Source organism: Passer montanus, unplaced genomic scaffold, assembly GCF_014805655.1.
Source record: "Passer montanus isolate IOZ18808 unplaced genomic scaffold, ASM1480565v1 scaffold32, whole genome shotgun sequence".
In the NCBI taxonomy this organism is placed as follows: Eukaryota; Metazoa; Chordata; class Aves; order Passeriformes; family Passeridae; genus Passer; species Passer montanus.
In genome coordinates, this window is record NW_024367930.1 from 7575914 (window position 1) to 7600119 (window position 24206).

At 39.9% G+C, this 24206-nt stretch overlaps 1 protein-coding gene across 7 annotated transcripts in view; it reads left to right on the top strand.

Moving 5' to 3' along the window:
* Nucleotides 1-24206, top strand: part of ELMO1 (engulfment and cell motility 1) — a 301412-nt gene that overhangs the window by 274914 nt on the left and 2292 nt on the right. For all 7 annotated transcript variants that reach the window (XM_039715063.1, XM_039715067.1, XM_039715065.1 and 4 more), the window contains 4 exons: nucleotides 3371-3483; nucleotides 11888-11995; nucleotides 15508-15590; nucleotides 20573-20650. In XM_039715063.1, the coding sequence (XP_039570997.1) occupies nucleotides 3371-3483; nucleotides 11888-11995; nucleotides 15508-15590; nucleotides 20573-20650 (382 nt within the window). The remainder of the gene's footprint in view (nucleotides 1-3370; nucleotides 3484-11887; nucleotides 11996-15507; nucleotides 15591-20572; nucleotides 20651-24206) is intronic.

Consider the following 24206-nt stretch of genomic DNA (forward strand, 5'->3'; position numbering starts at 1 on the left):
TGATCACTCAAACTGCCATTCCCTAATGAAATTATAAAGTATTTCACTTTTATTTTGAATGGCTGTAGAAGAAGTTGTCTAGGAATCCTGTGGACCTATAGAGGACCAGAGATTGCCTTGACAAGTTAAAAGGCAACAGAGATGGGTTAATGCTAGATAAAAATTTGGCATCCAATTAGAGACTTACTGGTTAAAGGGGAGTTAATGGCAACTAGGGAATGATTACTAAGTAACATCTGTGTGAAATCAGCAACACACAGGGAAAGAGAGGAAGGTGTCTGGATGCTTTTCTGCTTTTTATCTTACATATTTCTCTGCAATGTTAGAAAGAGTCACTACTGCTCTGAATGCATGATCAGGAGAGGGAGCATAGCTAGATGCTAGAACGATAAAAGGACAAAACACATGAAACTAGTTCTGGGACTACTCTCCCATTGTATTGTAATAATTTAAATGTCTGTAATGTGCCCCATCCTGGAAAGAAAACCACTATCAAGTGAGTCTTAACTATAAGCTGGAAAGGTAAAAGCTAAAGACAGTTTAACTGGTGCTGAAGAAGCATTTGTGTAATGTGAAAAACTTGAAAATAATTTCTAATGATTTTCAGATGTTTTAAAAACAAGTGACTGCTGTAAGTATTGCCTCCAGTGTTAAGACCAATGAGATCACAAAATTAGCAATCATAGATATTAATGTGGGCTTCCCTCTACCCCTCTGTCTCACCAGTACCCAAACGTTTTACATTCTTATGGGCCAGAGAGACAGTAGGAAACTAATGGCAGTTTTTAAGGTCACTGTCTCCTTAGACTTAAGTCTGTTCTCTCTCTGCACAAAGCACAAACTGTTAAGCAAATGCCATCTGAGGGACAATAAATAAATATTCACAAAATGTATTTGCATTTATGATCTTCCCTTAGCTGATTGTTACTGATGGATTTTAAAATTAGGCAGGAGGGCGTATTTCTTGCACAAAGATTTTTTCCTAACCCTCCTGTCTTTAGGCACTGATGGTGAGGAACAGAACTTTGTTGCATTCAGATGGCTTTCAGAAGGAAATATAGTTGGTTTGATTGTTCTGACCCATTTCTGTCACCTCAAAATGGTGCAACAGAAACCTTGACAGTGAGGAGCACTGAGCGGCAGGATCACCTTGCAAAAATATGTCTGGAGTCGTGATGTCAGAAAAATGGCTGAGAACCATACAAGTCAGAGTAACCTTGTGTTAGCATGAGCTGCTAAGGACAGTAAGTGCAGTAAGTCACTATGGCAAGGGCCTGATGGTCTTACAGGCTTTCACTAAGTCAAGAGTTACCAGAGACTGTTTCTTCTGGAAAAATGAGTTGTCTCCACAACCTCTGTGTGATCAAGTTCAAGGACCATCAAACAGAAGAGAGTAGCACACTGAGCTTCATGACTGTGAGAGCAAAAGTGTATGTGTGCAGTGGGCCTCCAGAATGCAACCAAAGGTCCCTTCTTTCTCCCCTGTAAAGTCTTCCTTAGGCACTGAAGTATTTTAGAGAGGATTGCCTGTTTCATTTTGGATTGGTTAAAAAGTCCTTCTCTTCCTCTGGTTTGTAAAGGGCGGATGGGGCATTAGAGGCCAGAAGACAGAGTATTATGACCAAACATTCAGATGTTAATGTGCTGGGTGACCCATTCATTTTTGGTTTTTTGGTAGTGTCTTACAAATACAATGTTATGATATCTTTAGCGCCTACTTAATGATAACCATCCAGTTTCTCAGTTAAACTACCTAACTATCAAACGGATGTTTATACCAGTCTTGAATGTTTGAAATTAGTCCAGCTGGAGATTTAGTCAGCAGCCTGAACTGCTGAGTAATCCACACTTGTGTTTTAACACTGTTATCCTCAGCCCCCACTGTCAGGTTTTACCTGAGGAATAGAGAAGCTCACAAGCTCAGTAAAGGCACGACATTTATTCAAGCACAAAATTATTTTAATCACAGTATTTAACCATTCAACATATTTATATCTTAGATCCCAATGAGAAAACAACAGTGCTTGAAAATTCAAGTCCTAAAGGACTAATAACACATTTCCAAAAGATGGCCTGTTTCTATAGTTACAATGCTTCCTTGGGTTTTTGACCAGCTAGATTTTCACAGCTTGTAAATATGCAGCAGGTTATGCATCCAATCATTTCGTCACCACCTAGGGGAAAGAGGGCATTTTATTTTAAAGGCCTGATCTTTGTTACAGAGGACTGGTGGTGATTTCAGTGGGAGTCTGTCAGATCAAAGGCATAGGATCCAAATGAGTGGAAATCAGCAGAGAATGGGCTTCCTGAGTTTTCAAGAAGAGAAAATTTTTTTGTTGTCTCTATGGGATACCACAGCTTAGCTTCCTTTTGATGATGATTGCTGGAACATACTGCCAGACAGAATGATTTTTGGTATTACCCAATTTGCACAGCAATGCAAAATTATGGTTCTGACAAACTTCATATTTTATAAATCCTCTACGCATTCAGTTATTTCTTTTTAATCTTACTAGGCTTGCTGTCGAGTTGATGTTTAAACCTGTCTTTTATGTATTCTTAATGAATCTAAGTGAGGATATAACTGATGAATTCAGACATCTGTGAATCCATGTGATGGTGTATGAAATTAAACTTGAAATATTATGTGCATATGTTTTCTGCCTAGTTCTTGACATGTTGAACCCTTATCAAAGTAAGATGGAGAAAATGGATTTTATGAAGCATACATAAGATTATTTCTAGATGTATTGTAGGTCTCTGCACTCCTGGACAAAGGTGAAGTTGGATCCTTGGGTGTTTCCTAGTCATGTTAGTCTTCCACAAATTCTGATAATAATAAAGTAATCAAATTATATGAAATTAAGAGCAAGAATGTAACGCTGATCATCAGTTTTGTTCCTTGCTTTTTATTGTTGCTTCAAAATGTTCTAGCCTTCTTGTGTTGCCCTAAATAATAGTGCTAGAGAAGTATGCCAGCATAGGATTGTGCAACAAAAGGTGACAGACCCTCAAATAAGCTTCACAGGTGAAGCATGATGAAAGAGCATTATTCGCTGTGGAAAAATCTTGTTGATGCATTATAGCAAGTGTTATTTTTAGAATGTGTAAAGTAATATAAAAACTAGCAACTAGCCTGAGTCATACACTGATGTTGTAGCAGGGAGATGTCTACAACAAAGATATCCCGACTCCCATTCTTTGTTAAAAGAAAAAGGGATTTTTTTCTGGGACAGACTAGATGCTGACCTGGGCTTGTCTGTGACTGATATCCTCTTCAAACACCTTGCAGAACATCTTGTGAGACTGTTTCAGAGGAAGGAGGATGGTCTTTGATTGAATTTTACAAGTGCCTACTTTCTCTCCCAAGGGAACTAAAGGAGAAGATTCAGCCAGAGATCTTAGAACTGATCAAGCAGCAACGTCTTAATCGGCTTGTGGAGGGCACCTGCTTTAGGAAACTCAACAGTCGACGTCGGCAAGGTACAGCTCAGACTTCCCAGTCTGGCTTTATATTGTCACTTTGGTCTATAAGTTGAGCTGAGGAATACTGTTTTCATTGGCAGAATCCTTGGTTGTAGTGCTGTCTTGACTGCTTTTACCAGGAGGCATCTGAAAGCATCTCCAAGTTACAAATTTTCAGGATTTCCTGTTTCCCTGAAACTGGTTTCAGCCTTATCACAAAGATGATCTGGAACAAGTTCAGCCTTTGATAAAATCTCAAGCAGCAGTCTCACATTCTGAAATTAGTATTTTGATTTCTGCCTGAATTTTCAGACTTCTTGTTCATCTCAAAACAATGTCTTTGCAGGATTAGCACATGAAACTTGAATTTTATCTCCCAGGCTTTCATCACCTTTATGTATGCAACAAGTTCATTCTGCACCCTTCCCTCCAGTACTGCCTGTCCTTTGGCTTAGTCTTACATTGCCATATAATTTTATTATGGTGTTTAAACATGCTTTTTGAAAGCACTTATATCAGTAATTCATGTACCTCCATATGAATACTTGATTGATATAACATTGATATAAGATTATTTTCCCAATTCTATGAGTCACTGCTCATTCTATACGATAGAACTCCCTATGGTTCTTTTCCCTCAGGGATGCACGTTTCTTTCTCCAGATAATGTAATAAGGACCTAGTGTAAATTCAGCTGATTAATTAGAAGTCGTATCCAAAATTTCCCTTTAAACCCCTCATTTTTGTGAGGATTCAGATTGCTGTTTGTTTTTCTCTGTAAACACAGAACAAATTAAAAGTTACAAAAGCTAAGAGTAAGAACTGACAAAGATCAATATTTGAGACATTGGGGAAAAGTGCATTCTTCACAGAGAGAAGTATCCCTCCAATGCCTCCTTCCTTAGAAACAAGGAGGCAATTTTCCTTAATGTAGGGAGGTTATTCGTAGCCTCTCTGTCAGGCATACAAACACATATGAAGCTCACTGCACAGACAGATGGTCAGTATTCCCCTGTGAATTTCTGTACAGACTGGATAGAGAGGCATGATACATGTTTTTCCTTCATCAATGTACTCATGGAGTGAATGTAGGAAAAGTAATGTGTAGTTTGTCTGGCTACCAGTAGTGAGGGTTGTATATTTTATTCCTCTTACAGCCTAATCCAAATGACTCAAATTCAAAGGGAAGGAGCAGGATTTGTAGCAAATATTCTTCTTTTGGCTGATCTCCAAGAGGAAGATAGACTGTTTATTTTATCTTAAATTGTTGTTAGTTCATGATTTATAGGATCAAGAGCCTTAGGGAATGTAAATTCATTCAATTTATAAGAGTACAGTTGAAGCTAAAAAATAATTATTTTTTTTTAAAAATCAATCCAGTCTTCTTGTCCTCAGTTGAGAGGGTTGCTTCCTATCATGCCTTGGAGTGAATTCTATAGGTCATGAGATTAATTGCTTTGATGTCACATTTATACAGGGCCAGAAATAATTCATGATTCTTTGGAAACAAATAAAACACGCAACCATGCCTCAAAGAACATTATCTTCACTGAAATAGATTGTTTTTCACAGATGGAAGCCCATTTAGGAGGTCATGTTTCCACATGCCCTTGAGAGTTGTGTATGCTTTATGATAGACTTCCTGTATTCCCTGAAACAGAAGGGAAAAATATCATTTGTGAGGGAGGCAGTAGACACAAAACCATTTAGAGGATGATGATGCATGAGGCCACCAGGACTAAATTCAGTATGGCCAGCCCTGTCCTGGGGTGCATCAGACACAGCATTGGCAGCTGGGCAAGGGAGGGGATTGTCCCACTCTGCTCTGCACTGGGGCAGCTTCACCTCGTCTCCTGTGTTTAGTTTGAGGCACCACAATATAAAAAAAAATATTAAGCTGTTAGAAAGTGTCCAAAGGAGGGCAGCAGAGATAGTGAAGGGCCTTGAGGTGAAGCCATGTGGGGAGCAGCTGAGGTCACTTGGTCTGTTCAGCCTGAAGAAGAGGAGACCGAGGGGAGATCTCATTGCAGTCTGCAACTTCCTCATGAGGGGAAGAGGAGGGGCAGACACTGATCTCTTCCCTGAGGTGCCCAGTGACAGGACCAGAGGGAATGGCATGAAGCTGAGTTCAGAGGAGGTCTCAGTTGGATATTAGAAAAAGGTTTTTCGCCTCAAGGGTGATCAGGCACTGGAACAGGCTCACTAGGGAAGTGGTTCAAGAAGCATTGGGACAGTGCTCTCAGGCACATGGTTGGGACGTTTGGAGATGGTCCTGTGCAGGACCAGGAATTGGACTCCATGATCCTTGTGGATCTCTTCCAACAACTCATCATACTCTGTGATTCTGTGACCTAATACAGTGTGATTTAATGAAACATGCATGGCTTGTAAGCCATTCAATTGGGATCCTTTTTAAGGTATGTACAGTGCCTAGCACAGTCCAAATAGCAAATACTGCCAGACCACAGGGAGTGGAAGAAGCTCTCTTGAAATCAGCATTTATCCTTCAGGAACATCTCCTCTTCCCCAAAGCAACACAAACTGTAAAACCAGGGCTGTCATGATGTCAAGAACTAGAAGATAAAGTAAAATGAATAGACGATCCGAGGTTTAGCTAGTGATGCTAAACATTATGACAGTCAGTCTTTCAGATAATTCCTCTGAATGTCCTGCTAAAAATAGCAGAGGTCCCAGATTCTGAGTGTGTCTTCTGTTAGCTTTGTCCCACATCCCTATCTCCTCTCTCTCAACCCACCTCCCTGCCTGGTGCTACCTCAGGGGGTTCAGGAGCCCTTGTCACCCACCTGGTGCTCCAACTGAATCCACTTGTTATGGAGCATTACCAAGGCTCTGAAAGGGCCGTGGTCCATCCAGGTTGACATGGAACTGAAACTGAAAGGAGTACTGCTCTGAGGCATCACGATTTGCCTGTTATGTGGCAATCTACTTGTAAGAGTAGCATGATCAGGTAGGTGTTAATACTATATGCTGTACATATATGCTTTTTTTGCCTTTCCTATGATTATTTTCTTCCCTTAAGACAATCCTGGAACAAATGTCATGAATCTGCAGATTGTACAAGAAGAACTTGAATGTGCCCTACACAGAAGCTGAAAGCATTAAATTGCCCATTTAAAGATAATTAACAGGCCTTAGCCCATGATAAAGACTCCAGAGCAAACGTCTATTAAGATTGTTGTTTGAACATGTGGTAGGACACACATGGTTAGTCACAGTAAGTTGCAAAAATTGACTTACAAAAAAATGAGAAGGGAGTTTTCAGCCTCTTATGGCCTTTTGAGAAGAGATTAAACACTTTCATATATACTTAGCATTGGAAAGCCTACAATCCAGGAGGTGATTCACTGGGGGGATGCTGAAGATTAAGCCATGAGGTATCTATATTCAGATCTCTGCTTTTTGTGTTTCAGCACAGGATTATCATAGCAGGATCTCTCTGTAGCTGAAATTCAGAAATATCACTGTTGTCCCAGCAGGATCCTTAGCACTTCCAAAAAATACATGCCCTTTCCCCTGCAAGGTTTTCATGGGAGAACTGCAGCAGTAACTCCTGGGTTTTTGTTAAGTGTCTTAATCATTTGGAAATGAAACAGCAAAATCTAACCTATCCTTCTGATCACTGTTCAACAGCAGATCATCATGCTCTGCAAATCCCTACTTTGTTCCTGGGCCATGAACATCTGCTGAAAGATAGATCTCTTCAGCTTTCTTCTTCCTTAGATAATTCCTAAAAGAAAAGAGAGAAGAGTAAAGCAAACACCTGCCAAGCACTCTACAACCCCAGTAGTTATTATTTCCAGTAGAGCTAAGTAGCAGATAAAGTCATTTTATTGAGGATAATAGATACTTCTAATGCTGTCATCCAGTACATTTGTAGTATATGTTGCTGGGCGCACTATTGAAAATAAATTCCCTTTTTACCTTTACAAAGATTGTAGAGAAATTGCATGTTATTAAAGTGGTTTTGCAGCCAACATGAGGTTTCTCAAACAGTAATTTTTGGAAGCAAGGGAAACCCTGGTGATACATACCATTAAATTAAAAACACAAGGTGCCATGGAAGTAACCTGGAAAGAGAAACCTTAACTTGAAACAAAAAAATCAAGTGAAGACAGGTTTTCCATCTCTTGCTAGGATAAGTAACTCTCAGTTCTGAACAACACACACTTTAACTTTTTTTCTGCCAAGCTCATTTCTACTGTTACTTCATTCTACTCTCCATGGTTCCACAAAAAAACCTAATATTCTGTGAGCTTGTGACTTGCTGAGAGGAGCCAGTTAACCAAATATGCCTCCAAGAATGCCAAGGGTTAATTATTTGCCAGTTGTTGGGAGAGCTTCCTGGCTTGACCTAGGCAGTTTAGACGAGTTGGAGGGAAAATGTCAATACAATTTTAATAGAGACAGAAAAAAGAAATAGAGAAAAATGCATGCCTACGTACATCTATAGATAACATCTACACAAATACATGTTTTCACAGATATATTTAAAAGCAGGTTTCTCTTGCTAAATCTGTAAGGATGCTGTTCCTTGAACAAAGAAACTAGTAACTTGAATGTATCTTGGGAAAAAATACATATTCTCAGACTTCTGTTCATGCATATCTGAGCTATTTTCTCCCCAGATTCTAACAATAGAGTACTTCCGTACTAACCACAGCAGTCCTTTACCTGGAATAGTATTGTTAGAGGCATATGAGTCATTGGCCATTAATGCACTTGGAAACACACTGTGTGAATGGCCAGGCACTCTGTAGCCCATCAGCAAAATGTTCTGTGCTCTGCTATTTGTTCACAATTTTGAATATTACTTTTGTAGCCAAATTGTAGATGATTTTGTTCTTTGGAATTTTTTTTAACCTCATCTATAATCTTCAACAATATGCTGTGATATATTTAACCCCCTGGCTGCTCTAGCAAATATCTGAAAAATCAGAACAATTTGCTTGAGAACTTTTCAGATTAAAAACCAGAATTAATAATTCTGTTTCCTAAAGAAGAATTTCTTTCTATCACCCTAATGTGATTGCATCAATGGTCAGTAAGCTGAAAGACATAAGGATTTACTAGAAAGTGTAGTGTCTGAAATTTGTGATGAAATGTCAAGTCCACATCATCTCTAAACTGTGGTTAGTGGCTGCCGTCTCTACAGCTTCTTGCTCTGAGCAGGAGGTAGGTGTAGTAATACTGGATACAAAACAGGCCACAGAAGAGACCTAGTCTTTGGGAAAAATTCTTAAGCCTGGACCTAAAACCAAAACAAACCCCATTCCTTCCTGAACTCACAGTTGCCCTGTTCCAGCAGGGCACATGTGCATGAATCTGCCAGATGTGGAGTACAGGGACTAATAGGGAAGGTCTGTCCCAACTTTAAAGTCTTTTGTAACACTTCAACTCTGCAGACTTTGATTTAAGAATTTTGGAGGGTTTGGATAGTATTTTTTCTTTGTTTTATAAACACCACTTTTGAGTCGTAGCAGAAAAGAGCTTTTTCTTCTGCTTATTTTTTTATTTATGAATTTTGAGCTCAAAGTAAATGCTGGCTACTTCCCGTGTGCTGTTTTGCAATTCAGGCTTCTTCACTCTTTTTCTTGATGGAAGCAATTTCATATAATCTTTGTTTTGACTGTGGGATCATTCTATACACTACTTTTCCAATGTAGTTGTGTTCAGTACTTGCACTACAGTAAAATAACTGCATCCAGTTTCAAACTGTTCCCCTCCAAGGCACTGAAATCTCATGTGAATGGGATATTTACTGATACACGGTTTGTAGCATCATGTACAGCTGAAGTGAAAACTGGGATGGGTAGGGCTGAGGTGGCTGTGGAGGCAAGGGTCCCTTCTCTTAGCAACATGCTGTCACCCTCCTCAGCCGGGCTGGTGCAGTCATTTAGTGGCTGTGGTTGAGGAAACCTTGTTAGTTCCATTTGTAGCTTTCATTTAAGGGCTTTCCCCTTGACAGCAAGGCTGTGGCAGAGCCGAGTTATTAGTGAGCCCACAGGAACATTGTGCTGGACAGGCTTCAAGCTACAGTCTGTGGCCATTAGCTTTTAATTAACCTTGGGTTATGGGGAATTGCTGAAAAGGCTCCTCAAATATTCAGAGTTTGGGTTTCTTCCCATTAAGCCACTCCTTCCCAAAACAACATAAGATATTTTCAGGGAGGGGTGTTCCCCTCTTTCATTATTGAAGCATGTCATTGAAAGAACCAAGGTTATCAAAATACTAGCCCCTAGGAGACAGAAGAGCCAAACCCTTGCTAACACCAGCCCCATGTGTGATAAATTGAAAGGAATCAATGGCATTTTTTTTTCAGTTAGAACAGCTTTTTGCCCAGGTCACTGGGAAGGTAATGAAACCATGCTGGTTCCTATTAAGGAAAAATTACTGTTTTAATTTTGAGTTGGAAAGTTGTATTACTTTGTACAGCCCAATAAACAATGAGGTTGCAGTTAAAGCTTGGTATGAAAGCCTCCTGTTCCACTTACTGGAGGCTTTTCTTTAGACATTGTGGTCAACCATCAGATTCAATGGGGTGTATTCTTTAAGCTGCAGACTTTGCTAAGGTTCTGGTAGAGTTCCCTGTAAAAGGTATGAATCCTGAAAATTTTCACATACATCCTTCTGAGGTACACAAACGGCTTAATGAGTTGCTTATATGTGTGCTCTTCAGATGAGAGCCTACTGAATGAGGGCTCCTACTTGCTCTACTTTCAATTCCCTGCAAAAGTTTTGCAAGTGGGGTCTTCTTCTCAATCCCATACTGTGCCACACTGTATGTTCTGCTGCTTATAGTCCAGAGATGCTTATATTTCAGCACCTCTTCTTGTATGCATCACAGGAGCATAATCTCAGGCTCTCTACCATCAATCTTTCAATGTTTTGCATGCCTGTGAAGTTGATAGCCAGAATATCTCCCATGGTCATTTTGTGCCTTTGCCAGAGGTTTGTAATGTTTTTTGAAACCTTTCTGTTGAAGGGGCTGCACACTCAGAAAGTAGTTACAAGGGTGTAGGGTTTTCCCCCAAAGCCTTTTTATCCACTGGGGCAAAGAAATTTAAAAGGGCATGTGAAAGTCCATTTTTATAATTCAATTACCTGTATTTTACTGCATTACATTTTAAATGACTGGTCAGGGGCCTGGAGTGTCCTTCAGGAAGCAGCTAGATCCATGAGGCCAATGTTTTACTCAGAGAGCCAAGAAGCCCTTCCTCTGCTAACACCCCAAATGAGCTCACATATGCTGCTGGTTCTGCTGCTCCTCCAATGTTTTGTCCAAAAGGAGGCTCCCAGCGACTGCAGCACTGCAGGGCTGTGTCAGTGCTAGCATTTCCCCTAAATTGTCCCTCAGGCTGCTGCTTGGCACAGCATCAGCCCTGCCACTACGAGAGAAGCTCAGAGCCAGAGAAGCCCTCTGCCCCCCTCCACTGGCATTTTAACATCCAGCCTTGCTCTGAGCTTTTGGAGATTTAGCTTGGATGTAACAAGATTGTATTTTTGACAGCTTAACATTATGTGATCTACTTATTAAATGGAACATGCTCTGACAAGGAATGGTAACCTCTTTCTTGCCATTTCAGAAAGGGAATTGGCAAGAACCATCCTTGCGTGCTAGGCAGCGTGGTGGCCTGGCTCTGCAAAGGCAATGTCCTTCACAGGAGCAGATTATAACAAGTGTTGTAAGGGGGAATTATGTCCTGCGAAGCACGAGTTGTCAGGAGATGTAAATGTACATCTCTTAGGAAGGACTAAAATGCAAACTGGGGTGTGAACTACATGGTCACACATATATTTGTGACCATGCAAAGCACTGAGTTATGTGCAGGACAAGAGACTTAATGTCTGCTTTTTAAGTCCTTGCATGTTTATTAGGTCCAGTCTCTCCATAAATATGGGGGTGTTCTCCTATGTCTATAAAAAAAGACATGAGTCATAATTTTCATAAAGTATGGGATATTTCAAATTTATCAGTTTTTGGGTGTCCCACACAAGACAGCTGGTAGGGCTTGATTTTCACAAAGTGGGTGCTAAAAATGAGTCTTTTATGGGTAAATTAAAGTTATCCACTCAAAGTAGTTACTTTGCCAGTTTTCTGGCCATGAGGGTATATAATGTCTGGTAAAACTAAGTCATTTTTTTCTCACTAGTATTTTTTTTTGCGCCAGTGACTATGTCAATAACAAAACCCCTGTAGATTAATGCCAGCTTCATTTAATCATGTAAAATTACTGAGCAAAGTCCCTACCCTTCTTACATAAACACCCCACACACTTCTTCTTCCGAAAGAAAAGACGGCCTTTCCCGTAGCACTGTGTTTGAGTAAGCTTCCTTGAGTAAGCTGTTGGTAAGGCTGATGAATACACGTCAGTAACCTTGCTTAATGTGTTTATTTCAACAGACAAATTCTGGTATTGTCGACTTTCACCTAATCACAAGGTCTTGCACTACGGAGACTTGGAAGAAAGTCCACAGGGAGAAGTCCCTCATGATTCCTTGCAAGATAAATGTAAGTCATGCAAAAAGATTGTGACATTTCTGCTTCTCTTATGCTAGTTCTTCTTTATAACCTCTAGTAGGTTTCTCTTAACATGGGACATTATGGACAGCTCTGTTTATGAAGATAAAGAGCAGGGGACATTTCCTCCTGCATTCAAACACCACTCTCCTGGTTTTGGCAAGTGTGTGTGGGGACTGCATTAAGCTTTTCAATGAGTTTATAATTTCATTCAGCTTGGAAAAATCGTGTCTTTCCTAGGGAGGAACACAGTTTATTTTCGTTCCTCATCTAGCTGCAGATATCAAATAAAAATACTTAGGCATACTCAGAAGCACTGCCTGTCCATGGAAACAGACAGTAGTGACTGGAGGAGCAGTAAGTGCAGAGGTCTTTTTAGTTATTGTGAGGAGTGGACTTAAAGGTGAAGGTCACTGTGAAGAGCATTGAGAAGACCTCACTGTTTCTGTGTAGCCAGCTGGAAGAGGATACGTCTCTGTGGCAGCTCCTACCAGGGGATTTGTTATGGTTGAAAGTAATTTTGGAGCTCTTCAGAACCATCATACTGTAGTGATTTCTCCTTTGTTCTTCAACACAAGTTGTAGGGGTTTAACCTGTAATCCAGGGAAGCTTTTTTATGAGAGTAGAAATAATGAGTATAGTTCTGTCACTGGGAGGTGACTTCAAGAAATCCAGCATTGAATAAGGAATAATTTCTTTTTATTCTTTTCTGAAAGTCCTTGGCATTATCAAATTAGACATGCTTATACAGGTATTTCAGCCACTTCTTTCATGGAATGGTAGAAAGACTAATTTTTCAGAATTTGAAATTTTTCCAGCCTGAAAAAAAAATTGGGGAATGATGTAAAATTTCCTCCCGTAACCTATCTCCAGGCAGCACATTTTAAAATGTCCAAGTGCTCCCAGATGCAGTCTGAGAGGGAGAGAAGAAAAGCCTGTGTGATGCTGGAGCCCTGACAGTTTGCAGTCACATTCTCTTGTTTTCCTTGCCTTACAGATTGCCTCAAGGATGTTCCACAGTCTTACTGCAGTCTTGGCAGAATGTAGGACAGGGCCTCACATTGCTGCATTGGCACAGAAAGAGACTGTTTTTGTGGACAAGGCTTAGAGAAATAGCCATAGAATGTTACAGTAGTGTCAGAGTGACAGAAGAACAAAAGTCACACTTGAACTGCAGGCACAGTTACAAGAGCAGCAGTTCCCAGATTTGTTTGCTTGGAGCATGCTTCCATGCACAAACCCCTGACCCTGAGTGTCATCTGGCACTTGCATTTTCTTGAACCTACTCAGGAATGTCAGGATCCCATGGGGACAGAAGGCTCCTACTTTAGAAACCATTGGGCCAGACCCACACGGTTGCCTCAGCATGGGTGCTGGCAGAGTAGATACCAGTACAGAAAGAGGTGGTTATTTCATCAGTATCTCAGGTTTTCAGGCTATGAATGAGACAAGATTTACAAGATTTACCATAGTGCTACCCACGTTAGATGGAGTCTCATTAAACAAACTTGAGAATATTGCAAGTCACAAGATTATAAAGTGGTACTATTGTTTGAAACGTATCAGACCAAACTGGCCTGGACAATTTACAGAATACTTTCATAAATATTCTGGTTTTCTCTGGACAGACTTATTGATTTTTGAGTTCTTAAAGTTTGAATATGATGATCAACTTGTCAGCATTTGGAGCCAGGTCCACAGATAAAAGAGAATAGGTGGGTAAGAAAACAGAACCAAGAGAAGCAGCATCAAACATTCTGTGTACTCCTTGCCAAGTCTGAATAATTAGTCTCTATCCCAAAAAATAAATATGTGGGTTTTTAACCTTTTCACTTCTGTGAATGTCACCCCTCTCTTCAGGCTGGCAGAGTTAACAAGCCATGCAGACCCCAGCTGGGACAGAAAACAGCTGCCCTCCTTCTCAAAGCTTTATCCATTGTGAGCACATCACATCTGTGCTCACACCCTCCAGCATCTTGTAGTCAACTTTTGATACCTCCTGAAGTCTTTGATTCTATTTTTCCAAAGCAAGGCATAAGCCAAGTTCCAGATAAATAAAGATTAGGATGTCACATCAGTTTGTGATCTCCCATAGTAACTGTCTTCCAGATCACACAGATCAAGTGTATGAAACCTGGAGAAAAGCCTTCTTTGTTGAGAGGTCTGACCTCAGAAAACCTTATCTTATGCAAACACAGAAATTGTTTTTCTGGGCCTCTTCAAAAAATGGCAAGAACTCTTTTTTCTTAAGAAGACATTTCTACCATGGTTGCAGTCAAATGTCTCCTTAATTTCCCAGTTTATCCTAGGTCACTCTCTCTTAAAAACAGTTTCTCTTCTTCTCCAGAACAGGACTGTCAGAGGCATAAAAAGTCAGCCAGACCCACAGCATAAAATTCTGAGACTAAAGGCAGAAGTTGAGTAATGAAGAGTCAAAAAATTTCCTTTCTTTTCAGTTTTCCATGCAAAGCAAACACTTTAAGGATGTTTTTTACATCCTATGCCATCCATTTGGCATAGTGCTGAGGTAATCTGTCATAAAATATATGATGCTGCTGGGCCCAGTAGAAGCGTAAATGCATTTCTCCTCTTCACTATTTCCATTAGAGTTTCTAAAGAACTGGGCAGTAACAGGTTTTCATATTACTATCCTGTTCTATATATAAGATACTTTTCTGCAGCCACAAGGATAATGGATTATTTATAGATCGTAGAAACTGTCATTCAGGGACCATATTGTATTGTAGAGCATATAGATTCTCCATAATGTAATTACCTTTGGAAAATTGACTTCCGCTTGAAACTCAGAGAAATTTATCTTTATGCTTTAGTGACCTCACTCTGTGATTCTGAGTGGCAGCAGATTCCAATATTTTTTCTTACCTTTCTTTTCCCCCCAGTCATTTCTGATCACTTCCACTTCACATTTTAAAGCAATTGGAATGGCTCGTTATAAGCCTTAGTATTCCTTATTCCTGCTAGTACCAGAAAGCAACTAAACTGCTGATGGAAGTGAAATAGAAAACTATTTTTAAAAAATTCCTACAGGCTTTTAAAAGAAGGAAAATAGCACTGAATGAAGGGTCCAACTTGTCCAGAATCCTCTCTCCAGCACAGACTTTACCTGGATGCCTAGGAAAGAGCAACAGAGCAGGCACATTACATTAACAAGGAAGAAAACGATATGGTTTTGAGATCTATGAGTACACACACTGTTCAGGCACAGGTACGCATTAATGTGAAACACTCTTACCCAAGGTAGCTTAAATAGGCAAGAAAATGCATTTTCAGACTTTTATCCAGATGCCTGAAATTTTGTCAAGACTCACTGGTTCCTGTGTTAGTTGTTTTCTTCTAGTTTTCTTTCTTACAAAAGGCTGGAAATGGCAAAGGACATGGCAATTTTAACACATTAGTCTTGCTTGTTTTTAGACTCTGTAGCTTTTACATACCTTGCTTCTAACTAATTTTCTGAGGTTTGATTTTCTTTCTTTTTGATGCAGTGCCAGTGGCAGATATAAAAGCTGTTGTGACTGGGAAAGACTGCCCACATATGAAGGAGAAAGGAGCTCTTAAACAAAACAAGGTATGGTTCTCAAATTGTTATGAACACATACTGTGCAGAATATGAAGCCTGTCAACTTGGCCTTCCCTGAAGTAACACAGGTATTTTTCTTTCCAGCCTGCAACATTTCCATGTATGTATACCCTTTGTTTCCACCTCAAACCATTTGATTTAAGTTATTGTGGCAGCTTAGCCTTCTGTACTCATATTTCATGGCAGATGTGTATTCCAGGGCACAACCGGAATTATCTTTGATGTTTTCTATCTCTAAAGCAAAGCAGCAATGGCTGTTGGTGCCTACTCCTATATTGTGTCTGATAAATAACTAGTTTGTTCCAGCTGTGTTCTCTGATGAGCCCACATTCAGTGAACACATGCCAAAATTGCAATTAATGTCCAGCTGATGATACCTGCAGGTCCAGTCAGGTAGAAAAACCACTGCCAACAAAAGGCTGTAAGGTTAATCCTGGGCAATTAGGGAGGCGTATGAGGAAAATTTGTTCCCTTTTGGGGAAAAAAATGTGCAGGAGATAATATTCAGCTTAAATTAGATTTATACTACCTTTCAGAGTTTCAGAGCAAGAACTGTAAACTGACAGTAGTACTAAAATTGTGCAGTGCCAGAATTTTGCAGAGTTTTTGTTAGTAAGAATTGTCACCACATCAAGAAGAAATGGAGTTACTAGCAACATCTGGCATCATTAGTGGTGAATGCCATATTCTATGAGGTATGTTCAGAAATTTTCTATCAGGTTGTCTCTCTCACCTTACAAGAAGCAATGAAAGTCTAATGGTGTTCAGTCTGACCTAGAACAGCACCCTGAGAGGTGTGGGAGCCAGATCACGGGTTTCAAATCAGAATTTCTAATTACCTGAAACTGATAAATTTTTGGGTCAGACCAGAAGAAATTGATGGACAAAATAGTGAAGAGTTCTTGCTTCAACACTTTAGATAAAATTGAAAAAGCAGTTCTGATGGGAGCCATAAAAATTGAGAAGGCTCTGTCAAAGCTGCATCACACAATTAGTTGCACCTGCACAGCTGCAACTTTTCTTTCCTTAACTGTGCACAGATAGGCAAAGCATCCTGAGTATTTTTTTGCATTTGTTTTCTTACAGAGAAGTTGCTCTCCTTTCAACATTGCCTTAACATAGTAGGAAAGGAAAAAGTCAAGTGAGGAAAAAAAAAATCTCAGGAGTGTTTTTCCTTGTTGATTTTCTGAATCAGGACACAAACACACACACACACATGAGTACAATAGATTACGTGTAACTCCTACCTCATGTTACAGCTGAACCATCAACACATTTGGCTGGGACATTTATATGATGCATATAAAATATTTTTAGTTCTTCCTTGCCTTAGCACTCATATGTCCACACAAAAGGGAAAGATGGAAAGCAGTGGGTGGCAGTGATGGAAATGTGTCATCGTTATGGCGCAGTAATGTCTAGATAGTATTTAATGCTAAATAGGAATGCTGCAGAGAAGTTTGTCCTCAGCTCTCAGCATTGCCCCATTTCCTTAAGTAAAATTGCTTTGGACTGGTATAAAATTTCTGGCTGAGAATGTGAAGACCTGGGATTCATAGGTGGCATGGCTGCATCCTTGGCTGGAGGTATTCTGTTTGTGACCCAGACAATGGCAATTTTGATGGTTTTACTGTTTCTGATGTGGTGTAGGGGTTTTGGTTTGGTGGGTTTGGTTTTTTTTTTTTTGTTTCCTCAATTCCTTGTTTCTTCCCTTGAGAAGCACAAAATTTTTGAATTAATCTGTCATCCAAATCAAACTGTCAGGCACAATATTGCAACTATTTAACTGACATAGGAATAACATGTTGTTTGCAGCATATCAAGTTATATATGGGTTAGGCAATTAAAATTTATAAAAAGGCAGACACAGAATCCAATTCAGCTGAATTTGGTGTATGAAACCTTTCACTTTCTGAAATTTCACAATCAGTGAGGTATTTTTAAGAGGCCTTTTCATTCTGAGCTTTCTTTGTACATATATAATGTCCACCTCAATTTTATTCGTTGGCAGAAAAGAAAATTGAATGGCGGAATGCCATGCTATGAGCATAGCTGGAATTGGCAAAATTTCCATAACAAAGGCTTCAGCATGTCTTCATTTGCCAGAACATGGCCATTGTTCTTTCAGCAGGACAATTTAGAAAGAAATAAGAGTTAAACTGAATTTGAATTTGCATGCATATGAAGCCGGAAAGATGTGACGAGATGAGATCTGAATCCATTGTTGTTTGTCTTGCTTGTGTTTTTAAATTAGGTTTAATTTTTAAATCCTTATTTCTGACTCCCAAGTAGTACCAATCATTTTCAAGGAAATGTAATATGTCAGATTTTGCAGCCTTCAAAATAAAGCATGACAGAAGAATTAGAATAAAAACCATGGCCAGATATTTTGAAGTGGTCTCCTATTACCCTTTATCTGCTGATGTGGCAAGTTTCAGGCTTTGTGCCTTTTTAGTCCAATAAAATGTTTCATCCCTGATGAATGAAGCTTCTCTTCTCTTCTCTTCTCTTCTCTTCTCTTCTCTTCTCTCTTCTCTCATGTTAGTTGAACAAGCTCCCTGCTACTGCCTGTCTAGAGAGTTCTTTGGGGCAGATCTTCTGAGGAAAGCAAAACAAAGGAGGAAGGAACAGGTTGGAGGGAACGTGAGATAAAAAGGATCAGAGGGATAGAGAAACAAGTGGAAAGTGCTTGAGTAAAAAATTACTCTGAGAAAGGTTAAGAAGTAGAACAGAGAAAAGAAGCAAAAACTACAGATGGCTGATAAAGACTGACCAGTTCTCATTTAAGAATTGCCAGCTCCTCCTTGTCATTGATGGGACTGTAACAAAACTGGGTGGGGGTCCCTGGCAAGTCAGCCAACTCAACCACTGAGACTACTGTCAGTGTGGAGGGCCATTTGGCAATTCCATCTCCTTTGGCTTCTGTTTTCCTTGACAGTTTGCTGTCCATAAAGCAACAGAGATGCTGGCACCTGGAAGTTGTAATTCCCAAGCCTTTAGAGTCCAGGGCCACCTGGACTCTAAAGCAAAGAAGCTCTTCAGCAAAGAAGCTGAGCTGTAGCCAGGGCTGCCAAAATAACACCTTTCCCCTGAAAGAGAAACTTGGTGCCCTTAATGTAGTCTTTTCTCATTCTCTGCCTGACTGGAAATGACTAACATTTGACATCCTGACACATTCTTCTTCCTAGCAGAGGTTTTTTTTCCTCATTTTTCTCTCTTTGAGGTGAAGAAGAAGGTATATTTGTTGGGAGTTTCCCAAAGGAAAAATTACAGGGGTCAGGCCTGTGGGATTGTTGACCTTCATGAAATTCAGGAAAATCACAGTATAACAGTACAAGCCCTTTTTTCAGAGCTACAACCTCAGTGGCATTACTTGGCATATTCTGTCAGTAATTTATAACACTGTGGGAGGAGATAATGCCAGGTTCATGTGGGCAGAGGTAGATTTGTTACTGTAATGAGGGACATCACTCTTAATAAGGTGTGGCTGAGAGACATGCCTGCAACACAAAAGGGCCATGTGAACCTGAGCCATTGGTTTGCTGAGTGCACCAGCACTGTTTGCACTTGCAGCCTCCATGGAGATTTAACACAATGAGGATTTACCATAGCTTTGTCTCCTGTAGCCTTGGCAATACATCAAGTCAAACCTAGTAACTAAACTCAAGGAAAACAGGAACATTTCCCATGAGAAGCCTGATCTCTTATTATCCAAGATTATCCGTAAGGATTCCAAGTTTTATGGTTCCGACTCTGCTCTTAATCATACAACGTCAAAACAAAAAAAGCCCTTACAGAAATCCAAATATCTATGTCTGTCTCAGATCAGGAGCTCAGGGGCAGCAATCTAGAGCAATGTTTATGCTGCAGTCCCCACAGTTAATTCTTCCATTTTAAAACTTAGTGTTGCAAATTTAGGAAGTTGTTCTCCTTTCACCGCTGGCAGGGCAGGGACTGTTGTCAGCTGAGAGTCAGCAAAAGGCATCAGTGTGAAGGGCTGAGGAAGCCAAGAAGTGAAAAGAGCAGGACATGTGATACAGATCATAGCTACAAGTCAGCACTCTGCTGTGTAGCTGGATCTCTTTTACACAGTTAATGTAGCCATACCACCAAGCTTAGAGACTGTGAGATCCTTGTAATGGCACTTGTCATGATGCAGGCAGAAACCGTACTATGGCAACAGATAGGACAACATCTTGGCGTGCTCACTGCTGGCCACTGAAAGATCATTGTTATTGAGATTGCCTGGGTTTCCCCATGGGAATTTAACTCCAGGTGACTTTTAGGGAAGGTCAGCACTTTATGAATTCTCCTTGGTATCTTTTACAATTCCAGCTTCAGTGCTTAGGGGACAAAAAGATGATTGCTTTTTCTGTTCCTGAAATTCCTTTGGGTCTTTTGGTAACTGGCATAGTTTGCCTTGACTGTGGCTGGTGATTCTGGTTCAGATGGAAGCAAAATTACAGAAATCTTCTGAGAGTGAATAATTAAATATATTTCCAGCACTGAAAAGAACATAAGTATTTACCAGGATATTCATTGTCCTGAAAAGATTTTTAACACAAGGAGTCAGACCTTGCAGAACTTTGTGAGTTTAATCTATGCAAAGTGAAAAAACCTGTGAGTCTTCATGGAGAGTTTCTTGCAAGTGTACTATTATTCATTATATTGATTTTAGTCCTCACCATTTCCTAGCTCAAATTTAAACTCAAATGCTAAAGGAATTCACGACCCAGTGAGCCACAGTAAGCACTGCGGAGAGTGAGTTTGTTTTGACCAAAGTGGTGGTATTCTTGCTGTGCCTGTCTCTTGTAGTGGTCTGGTACTGCTACAGCTTTGGCCAGACAGGAGACTACCATAAACTATTTTTCAACTTGTTTTGGGGAATTATGGATAGGAAAGAAAGAAAAACCTGAATATACAGATGCCTCTCTCATGCAGCATTAATATGTTTCTTTGTATTGTTCCAGGAGGTGCTAGAGCTTGCTTTCTCTATATTGTATGACTCAAGTGGCCAGTTGAATTTCATTGCTCCAGACAAGCATGAGGTAAGTCATGTTCTGAGTACAGAAATTTATTTGACGTTATCTTAGTTGCTTTAAGGCACCAGATGGCTTTGTAAGAACATAAGAATGGGCATCTTGGCCCAGGGTGTAGGTCCATCTAAATCAGTGTCATGTCTCAAAACAAACTGACGTATTCAAGGGATTAGTACAGGAACAAGACCTTCTGCAATTTTCTTGCATATCTGAGCCACAGAAGAAACATGTTTTATATTCCTGCATCACAAAGCACATGAAGCTCCAAATTACAGACCAGTATTTCTAAGTTCTCCCGAAATACAAGCCATAAGAAAGAGAAATAAGAGAGCTTGGGGAGACCTTGAAGTTCTACAGACCTTGCTCACCATTTCCTGATTTCTTATGGTCTTCTGTACTTCAGACACTAGAGAATTTTTGCTGTGTGAACTTTGAACACTGAGAATTTGTACAGCCAAGCTTTCAAAGAATCACTGCCAGCCTCAGTTCATTTTGACAGTGCTAGCATAGTCAGGGGTGGTTATACCATGACTGGGTCTCAATTTCAGCCAAAGACTTGTTCTCTCCAAAATGGCATATCCCCTTTTCCTTATTTTCACATTGCTTAAGACCATTCATGACAGGTGATCATAGAAGGCCCTCTGTATTCATTCCATCTCCACATGAGAATGTTTTGCAGTGGCTTTCACTTGTATAAAGACAATGTAAATACCAATAGCAAGGATGACTAATAGCCCCTTCCCTGCTCCCTTCTTTTAGTAAAAGCCACAAGGAAATAGAAGACATCATCGCCTTCTGGAATGTGATGGGATTCATTTACCTTAATTGTGTTGAATCACTGGATGTGTTTCTCTCACAGAAATTTCAAGTAAAGACTTAGCAGAATGCATAACATTAAAAAAATCCTTCTTCTTTCTAAAGCAAAAGAGTTGTGATCCTTTTGCACACTTATTTTTAGGTATTACATTTGGTCTCAGTTCAGGACCCTCTGCTAAGATGATGAAGAAGATTGCTTTAAATTGAATTATACTGTAGTGTTAAAAAAGTGTGTGAAATTGCTTTACAAGTGAAATGTATTAGCTATACTGCCATTAGCTGTACTATGTGCCACTTCAACATTTGTTGTTCTGGACTAAAACCTTCAACTAAATGTTAATTTTAGGAGAGGAGATACAGTTATGCCCATTTGGGTCTTTCTGTGGATTAATATTTGAGTGTCATTTTCAAGAATGTTCATTCCAGAGAAGTATTTGCTGGTCAGTTTTCATGTCAGAGAAAAGACCAGTAGTATCCCAGGCAAAATGTGCCACTAGAGCTGTAGTTCTAAGCAACTACAGCTAACTTCTAACAACTTGGTTGTTGTCATCCTCTGAACTGAACATAGGTTCAAAGATTTCTGATATAAATTCTGCAGAAACTGAATTCTAGACTGTTTCACCTCAGGAGCGCAAATGGTCATGAAAACCAAAAATTTTTTCAGCCACTGTATCTCAAATATAGCCTATAGCTACAAGTGGATTTTAATGGTCCAAATGTTCAAAAGCTGCTGCTGCATCCCACTGAGAGGCAGTAACAGTGAGATGCAGTAACCCAATTGCTCATGACTGCGTTAACACACCTTTTGTCTTCATATCTCTTTTTGGTATTGTGCAGCTTCTTTTAAACAAAATTAATATGTACCAAAACATGGCCAGAGGCAACAGTCACTGCTGCCACTTGACAGTTCCCGAATGAAAGTTTTTAAAATGAGATCTCACATCCTCTGTGTTTTTCCATGGCCTGCAGAAGAGTGAGTTGTGATTAAAATTAAAAGTACAAGTGTTCAGAGGAAGCACCCACAAGGAAAGGGAAGTAGCATGTTGTGAAGCCCGTGACTCTTCATCAAAGTAGTTGGGGTGCCTGTTGATAGAAGTGCTAGTTTAGCAGCATTGTCAGTTTGGGAGATCTGGTGGTGACATCTTAAGATTCTGAAAGCTTTTTGGGAAGCACCAGGAATGATGTTGCTACATGACAATTTCAGGTCAGACTTACAGGGCTTTTTTTAAGTACTTGTGCAGCCCTCGTGATTGTAGAGTGAGGCTGAAATGTGGGAGTTGAGTGTGTCCTAAAAAGAAAAATTGAACAAGGCCCTTAGGATAATTTTGGCTGCAAGGAACTTGAAGGTATCTTAAGTCCAACTTCCTGCTCAAAGCAGGTCAGCAATGAGCTCAAACCAGGTTGCTCAGGGGTGCATCCAGATGGATGAAGCCTGCGCAACCTTTCTAATTCTTGTCTCCCAAAGCAATCCTTTGGTAAAATCTCATTACTGAACCAGTATCATTGAGATTTGGACCTCATTCTAGTACATTTAAGTTTGTGAATTGCCTTAGCCATCTGTTGGAGCTTACTTCTAGCCAGAGGATTCAGTACTATGAGATCACTCCATTGTATTTGTTTTTCATTTAAATACTAATAACTGGTTTCAACTACACAGCAAAAAAGGTGGATTAATCTTATCCATGATTTTTGACAGAGAAACTGATAAGGGAGGCCATAATTAGGTTTCATTGGAGTTTTATGAAAATGAATCTCGTAAATTAATTTTTCAGTGGCTCTTAGTCTCTTTTGCATATTAAAAAGAAAAAAGCTTCTGAATGAATGCCTCTGTTTTTCCACCATCTCATTAGGATGTCTCTCTGCTCAACATGTGCAGGAGTTTAATTAGGTGCATTTGCCAATGTGGAGATTAGAGAGGAAGCCCCTTTTCCAGGCCATTGCACTCATCAGAATTGTGGCCAGAATTTGGATTCTGTGGGCCCTGAATGAGTTATATCTGGAAGAGGAGAGAACTGCAGTTCTGCTTTCTGGCTCTCTGGGATTCCTCCCCAGAGGAAGAGCTGGCTGCACTCACTGCAGATGGACTATTTACGTCAGGGGCTGCATCTGTTGAGAAGTTTCTCTGCTCTCCTGTAACCTGAGCAGAGCCTTTTGCTTTTCTGTTCCTTTCTTCATAATGAATTCAGGGGAAACACTCCCAGAGAAAGATTTCAAGTAAATCATAAAAGATGTCTGCTCAAATATAATTATTTTTCTAGAATAGCTTCTTTCTTTTCCTGATATTCTGCATTCACTCAAAAAAAAATTGCATGCTTTAAAAGTCTTTAGTGGCACACTTTGACAGCCTAAAATAGGCAGGCTAAGTTGTTTATTTAGTACTTGTCAGCAGGGCAACCTGAACTCTAAAGTCTCTTCCATATAGCTGATCTCATATTAAAGCTGTGGCCTGGCTTGCCCACACCCTGGGTGAAAAAGCTCCCTCTGCTACTGTTTTGTTACTGACTTAAGTGGGTTGGATTCCACTTCGGATGCTGAAGTGTGCTAACCCATCCTATTTTTGAAACATGCCCTTTTTCTGCATGAAGAGGGGGGCTTCTCTCTCTTCCTTAAAAATAATCCTCATTTCTGCTGTGGGATGAAGTCAACCATGGCTATCTTTAAACTCGGCGGCATCATGTAGCAAATGGTCAGCTAAATTTAAAACCCTTTTTTTGGCATGAAATCCAGCAGAAGTATTTGTAAAATAAAA